This window comes from Harpia harpyja, chromosome 1 (genome assembly GCF_026419915.1).
Source record: "Harpia harpyja isolate bHarHar1 chromosome 1, bHarHar1 primary haplotype, whole genome shotgun sequence".
NCBI lineage: Eukaryota > Metazoa > Chordata > Aves > Accipitriformes > Accipitridae > Harpia > Harpia harpyja.
Window position 1 is genome coordinate 87,559,322 of NC_068940.1, and position 7,926 is coordinate 87,567,247.

General features: G+C 35.9%; 1 protein-coding gene across 1 annotated transcript in view; it reads left to right on the plus strand.

Moving 5' to 3' along the window:
• The window catches only part of MALRD1 (MAM and LDL receptor class A domain containing 1), a 296,040-nt gene extending 289,059 nt beyond the window's left edge, over positions 1 to 6,981 (plus strand). Inside the window, exons 38-40 of the mRNA XM_052803955.1 lie at positions 4,147 to 4,222; positions 5,880 to 5,936; positions 6,662 to 6,981. Of these exons, the coding sequence (XP_052659915.1) occupies positions 4,147 to 4,222; positions 5,880 to 5,936; positions 6,662 to 6,790 (262 nt within the window). The 3' untranslated portion in view covers positions 6,791 to 6,981. The remainder of the gene's footprint in view (positions 1 to 4,146; positions 4,223 to 5,879; positions 5,937 to 6,661) is intronic.
• Positions 6,982 to 7,926: the final 945 nt, after the last annotated feature.

The window sequence follows — 7,926 nt, forward strand, 5'->3', positions numbered from 1 at the left end:
GGATGTGCAAAATATAGCCTACTTCTGCAAAACTAAATTTAGTGTAAAAGGCTTTATAAATGCTTTGGATATTGAGATCATGAGTTATAGTTTCTGTTTAGAACAGAAGCTTTAGAACATATATAAATAATTCTTTTAAGGGATTATTTTAATCAGTAGCTTAATTGTAATTGAATCTTTGGTCCACTAGGATTTTGTCATTGTTGTTATGGACCTGATCATAAACATGCGTCTAGTACTGTATTTTGTACAAATGTGAGTACTGACTAAAAGAAATATTTGATTTTTTATTGAAAGGTACATTGAAAAGTACAAAATTCTGACCTATTGCATCCAAACAAATGAAATCTGGATACTTTAATTTTCCATTAAAAAACATGATGTTACTCAGTAGTCCCTTTATACACTGGCAGACTTTTTGTGGAGCGCACAAATTCCTCCCATCTCTGTGAAGTTGTAGTGGAGCAACCTATGACAAGGCAGTAGTTTTTGCTACTAAAGAATGCAGATGAGCTTAGCAAAGCTATGACCTATGTGACCTCATCCCAAGATGATTAATCCTCTACTTTCCTATTGTGGTATTTCTGGTTATGTTAGAAAACCCAGTTCTCTCTGAGCTGCCTTACCCACATGTTTGAGTCTTTTTTTTTTTTTTTTTCCTAAACCATCCTATGCTTGACATTTTTAACCCTAATTATTCCTTGCTTGGTACAGTCTTCTGAACTTGGCATTTATGGTTTTTCTTCATAAATGAGATTTATAAACATTTCACATTGATTAATTGTTCTGGACCATAATTTTTGTGAGTGATGTATTACCCTTGCTCTTACTGTACAATGGTAACACATACATAACTTTCTCCCCATCATGAGACCTTGTGATGGGCATATTGCTCTTTACTGTAGCAATAAGCTATCATTTTCTAGCAGGGCCATGTTTCATTTATGTCAAGTAACAGCAAGCACTGCAAGAATGAGCTTAAATCGAGCCACTGCAATACATTTATTTAAACTGCCCAGTCAAGCAGTTTAAAATTAGGGTGTAAACTAGTGACCAGATGGCAACACTCACCCCACTGATTAATACTGCATTTTTATGCTTTCCTCACCAGTATCTATATTGGTGACAGTGTACTGGAGTGGGCATACCATTGCTTTGCTCTAATAAGGAAAGCTTTGAATTTCTAATTAACTAAAAATCTCATGTGTTGTGTTTACTTCTGGGGATGTATGCACAACATGTAAAGTAATGTGAATGTGTCATCTCAGTTCCCAAGCAGAGACTACTTCAGGCAGTTACCACCTCATCCAACTGATGGATTATAGCACTTGTGTAAACAAGTGATTCAAATTTTCACTTGTATATTCTTTAAGGTCTTTTAAGTCATTCAAAATTTCAGAAATTTTTAAGGATAATTATTGGTATCTCTTAGAAAGAATTGTTTGCTACAGTCACAAACAGGGTGTAACCATATATATGTTTGTATAAATACATTCACATATATGCATCTATGTGTATATATGTGCAACATATATGTTACATGTAAGGTAATATATTCAAGGTGACTTCCAAAGCCCTGCTTTTGCAAAAAGGTTCCTAAGAACAGAAGAGAACTTAAGAAAGCTTACTCTTCACTTAACCTAAATCTGGGGTGCATGAATTCAACCAGTGCTCATATTTTGGGCCATAAAATTCCCACAGTCCCTAAGGTTAGGTGCCCCACTACATATGCTCTTCATGATTCAGACCTAAAGTAGAGGGACACCTGAAATCTTCTAGACAACCTGAGCAAGACTGAATTTTCATGTTTGAGAAAACCCCACACACATAGACAGGACCAATTTCAGCACTAAACACAGCAACCACAGACACGCTGTTGAAGAACTCAGCCAGCACTCTCTTCGGTGCCCACAGTTTGGCACAGTATCCTGCTGGTTAGTTATCCTCCTCGCAGAGGAAGCTGGAGATCTGTGTTCAGCATCCTTCCTGCTCTCAGGACAGACCAAAGTACTCAGCGTGTTCTTGTCCAAATAAGCAATATATACATCTTGCACAAATTGCTTAAGTTCAATGGGGGAGTGGGGGATGAAAGAGAATCAGACCCGTCCCTATCCTTACAATTTCCTGTTGGCACATTAAATGTGGTTCCACTGTGAATTGTGTGACTTGTGTTGCCCTTTGAAAGTGTCTCCACTGACTGTAAGCAGAGTTGATGTGCTTAATTCTGTATCATGCTGTTAGGCCATACAGTTGGTTTGTGATGTCTAAATGAGACACCAAAATTAAGGCATGCAAATCTGACCCTCTGGGCACTAGTTTAGAAGCAGAGCCAAGTTCCTTGAAAACTTATCTGAGTTTGCTTCTGGCCTCAGGTTTTGTGAGCCATGGTGTGATTTTAGAGTAAAAAATCAATTCTCTGTACATTTTGTGGACTTTATTCAGGTGGATTAGCGTGTGAATATACACTTGGGAGGCATATAAATAATGTAATATAATATAGCTTCACTAAACTAACTAAAAGCATCAGAATATCATGATTTATTATGGTTAAGATCAAATGAACAAATCAACAGGTTCAAATATTCAGCTCTCCACATTGCTGTGTCAAGTAATCAAACTGAATTATGAGACTGGCATTAGAAGGAATTACTTTCTGGCAGTCTTGTTGTGAAAGATTTTAAGGAGACATGTCTGTTTTAGTCTAAAACCCAGACTTAGATTCTTGCACTCATTTAACTCATAAGGCAATATATTTCTGTAGCCTACCTGTGCCTTCTTCCGAAGCATCCGTTATGGTTTTAGTTCTCTGCAAAACAAATCAGGTGGTGTGTCTCCCCTGTGGCTCTTGCTGAGGAACAAGAGCTTCCCTTCCCAACATCTCCATCAGCTGTGTTTCTGTGACTGCTCTTGTCCCCTCAGTCCTGCCTGCCACAGTAACACAGAACCTGTCTATCAGTTCCTAGGGAGACACTGCTTAAACCGTCTGTAGGAGCAGCTTTGGAATAGAAACACTTTTTAATACAAGAAAATCCATCTCTCAATCATTGAGATTGCATATGAGCTTTAGGAACTTCTTATTTTAGAATACTGTACAAACACATCTTTCTGTGTACACAAAGGCATGTGTATGCTCTTAGTCATAAACACATTAGTGAAAAAAAATCCAACTAAATGCATCTCTTCAAAAGCAAAGATTAAAAAAAAGTGTGCTTCTGCTTCATTCTTCACTAATTTTAACTAATTCAGCTGTTGTTTTTTACATGGCATTGGAACAGTTTTGATGATTTCAAGCATTGTGGAATATTAGCAACCAGTCATCTATATGGAATAAAAATTTAAATGTAGACAGAAAGTTCCATCCCCAAATATCCTTTGCTTTTGCAGAATTAATGGGATTAACTGCACAGGTCATAAGTGCTTCCAAAATAAAGGAATATGTGAAGGCCTCTGTCAAGCTTCTAGCTGAGGTAGTGGACATGAGACCCATAATTAGTAAAATTTGTCCTTTTCATCTGTTATAAATTGCTTAAGGCATTGTGTTCATTCATGAAACCTTTGCATTCCAATAACTTCAGTGATTCTCTAAACATTTCTGGTTTTGTAGCAAAAGGTATGGGGAGCTTCTATAGCTTTAAAACTAATTCTGATTATTTTGACCTAAAATGCAAGTTGTTTCTTAATTCTTGGAGAAAAGAGTTCTTACAACAATTGAATAACTAACGTGTTCTTGAACTCGGAGCCTAAGACCGATGTTAATTACTGAATTGCTAGTGTGACAGTAGCAAAACACAGAACATGATCTCATCACATGTAAACAAATAATAGCAATGCAACTTCTTAGCTAATATCATGTTTTATTTAATGTATAGCACTGTACCTGCATTTTATGAATACCGCATAGCTCTATGCATATCCAAAAGCATATATATTTTTAGCAGCAACAAATGAAAAAATTTTATTTTAACCTACACACCACTTACACAGAACTTTGGTTTAATTTCATTCATTTCATTAGAGGTCAGTCGGAAATATATTTAGCCATCTATATTTTTTGACTCAAGTCTTTTCATCCTGAAACTGTTTAGTTCTTTGACAACCTGTGTGATATTGTGGGTGGTTTTGTTGTTGTTTGCTTGACTTATCAAGGAAACTGGAGGAAACCGCTAATGGTTCTTTTGCCAACCCATTGTATGAAAACCTTAGCTCACCTGGAAAAGTAAAGGTAAGTAGCAATAGCTGCTTCTATACATTCAGAAAAATGTGAGGCTGTAGTCCTCAAATAAGTTTTCCATTAAAAGAAACTGTGTAATCCCTCACTGAATGCTATTTAATAAAAGAAGTAAGAATTAAAAATTGCTGCAGCACTCAGATCAGTTCCAGTGTATTTTCCAAACATCGGCAGATTTGAAATCAGCTCAGTTTTGAGAACATCTTGATGTTTATAACTAATACTGACTGTGGGCTGCTGAATCTGAGAAAAAAAAGAGTTTTGGATGAAATATTTAGCCTGACATATAGAATAAAAAGCTCATTAGAACTTGTCTCCTTTTGCTTCTGGAAAAAGAATATAAAGCAAAGACCCAAAAACAAACAAACACCACCACAACAAAAACAAAATGCATGATTCAGCACCCAAGCTGCCTTTGCACACTCACTTAACTTTAATGACATAGTTTATACCACTTCCCAATACCTTAAATGTGCATTACTATTCCCTTCACTGTAAAATTCACCTTGACACTGAACAAACACTTGGTCACACATTTCCCTAATACCATTTGTTGATCATAATTAAGAGACTGCTAGAGTAACAAAGAAGTTTGTGAATAAAATCTATATCTAAAAGTGAACATATTGCAGCAAAAGATTTCAAGGCAAGATTTAATTATCAAATTACAGTGGTAGCCAAAATCTATGTTTTACATTTAACAAGAGAAATATGATTGACTTAAAATGCAGCTGTCTCTGCTATTTGATTTATCATTGAAAATAATACAGAAAAAACACCTTGGAGCTAAAAGGAGCAAAAAAAATAATGTTTAAAACATCCTGCCCTCATTTTGATACTACCTTTATTAGCATTGAAAGAACTAGGCTTGGTTTGAAATAGAAAATAAAGTTTCCTTGTCCATTCCGAAGTCAGTAATATAAGATTCCACTGCAGCTTTGAATAGGATTAACTATGACATGCCATTTACTTTCTATAAAAGGTTCCTTACACCTGATTTTAGAGACATTAGATCAAATTAATTCGCTTACAGGTTGGGGTTTGTGAGAGCTCCAAGCTGGAAACGTTCCCATCACAATCATGTCCAATTTATCAGGACACTTTTATTTTAGTTAAAATAGATTTCTGACAGGCTTCGTTTAATAGCAAGTTGAAAAACAGAAGCACAGTGTCAGGAGAGACATTTTCATAGAAGACAGCCCCAGGCACTGTGATTGAAGTCCAGTGCTGTACCAGATTTTCCTCTGTTTTCTTTAAGATTGGGAAAATATGTGTTTTCACTAATTCTTCCTTTAAAAGGGAAAACAAGAGGTATGAGTTTTCTCTGACTCTGATGAGCCCTAAATCTGAATGGTGTATCACCAGTCAAAAGATATGGTAAAACATGAGCAACAGCTCTTATCTCCAGCTGAATACCCACAAGTTACATACTTGCGGATGTCTGTAAGTTTCGTAAAGAACAATTCTCCCTGGACCTTTCTGAACACCGAAACCATGCGGGCTTAGCGCTGCCACACACTTGCTTATAATATTGCCCTGTAGTGTTGGATCCATAGAGCGCATTACTCAGCCAGCCACATGGAAGGATATTTTTGAAATATTATTTGCAGCTTGCTAAAAATATTCTGAAGCAGTTTTTTTCTTTTTATAGTCTCCCGGGTATGCCACCTCACCCGTTGTTCAAATCAGTGTTTCTCCATGGCACGAGGTATGTGATAACCTTCTAAAGTAGGGTATGTGTTGGGCTATTAGATAAAATTCATTTGCGGAGGAAAGGGAAAAATGTCACTTAAAGTGAATGATATATTGCTACTCATAATGTTAGCACTTCTGGAAATCTGAGAAGGACGACCAGGGTTGGGACTGGCTGACAAGGACCTCGTAATAGCAATTTCATTAATGCTTCTTACAGTAGCTACGTGTTACACCATACAGTAGTTCAGCACCTTCCAGTAAGACAGATGCTGAAGAAAATGTTTAGAACTACAGAAGTCCTCGTGTGAAGAGTTCATATTATCTCTTTTCTCATACATTCCTCATTCAAGAAAATTAGAACCAGTCATTTAAATTACAATACCATGTACCAAAATTAGTGACCCACTGCAATTACACTGCTGTACACAGATTGTCCCAAAATAATGCTATATATGTATTAAAGCAAGAGCTCTGGAGTCAAGTAAAACAAAGGTGGGCATGGGTACAGATGGTTAAATGACTTGATCAGGTGTATGTGGTGGACAGTGGTTTCAGTGGATCTATGCTAATTTTTATCAGCTGAAAATCTGGTCTAAAAAGTTTAGAGATTTTATAGTTTGCTTTGAACTTAACATCTTATGTTACTTCTGTAAGGAGTCTACAGCCATTCATATGTCCATTCTAACAAATGAATTGAATGACTTGCTTTTTAAATTTCGTTTATGTTTTTTGTTTTAGTATCTCTTTAATGAAGATGTGAATGCTACTTCTTTTCCAAATCCTCTCTATGGTGAAGCACCAGAAGATATGGAGAAATTATGCAGTTCCTTGAAAACAGACATAAAACAGGATCAATATTGCTTGTAACTCTTTGCCTGAAGATTTGTTCTAAAATCTGAAAGTATGTCATGATACTGTAGCATTTGCAATATGAATTAATAACTCTTTGCAGAATAACTCTTTTATTAAAATAATTATGTTCAGAAAGTAACTTTATATAAAAAATGGAATCCATACGTAAATAAAACTTATATATATATAGTCTTCTGTCATTTCTATTGGTGCAGAAAGAGATTGTTAACGATAATTATGAATTCATTTTACATTTGTACAGTTCAAATTCCAGCACATTAATAAAATGTTTAATCAAATCCAGATTCTTGAGGTTTGGGAATCATAATTCTATGTCTATTATTTGAGAAATGATGACTTAAATATTTCTGCAATTTTGCATTAGAAAGGGATTTTAAAAGGTTATTTTAGCGTTCCGAGGGGCAGAAGCAAAAGAAAAGTCTTTGTATAATTAGAAACATATCGAGCTAAATCAAAGATGGTCATGAATCATGGATTTGTATATCAGATCAGCGTGTGATTCATCAATGTGACATACTGGTATGTACATTTGTTTTTTAAAAATATGTTTATTATTAACCTCGATAACCATATCTGACCAAATTCCCTTCTGGTCAGCTCTACAGTGCTTACCACAGCGCTACTGATAAATTTAGCTTTGTGGTTGACAGAGGGTGGAAACTAACATGTTCAGGAAACAGTATTTCTGCTGAATAGGTTGCCCTCCCACAGAGCTGAAACTTATGTCATCCCATGCCTACATGAGAAAGATATTGGGGGGCACTTCTGGATTGCCTCCTGATTTTGAGTGTCATCCTCTGTGATACCAGGCATAGCTTGTAATAGTGTTTACACTTTAAATAACCTGAAAATATGTCACCTTCCATAATGCCTACTTGAATTATATGGTGGTCATTTTTAGCTTGAAGGCTTAAGTGTTCCTGCTGTGCTTGTGTTTCCCTCCCTTACTGTATTTCCACAGCCTACTTAGTTTGAAACCCATTGGAAAGTTTCAAAGATACTAAACACCTACAAATTTCATAAAAACAGACATCTGGATAGTAGACAGTATCTCTGTTAATAACTTCATTCAGGAAAAGGTGAAAAGCTACTTTCGAGACTCCAGACAAAAGCATGTTGAAACCTGGCTT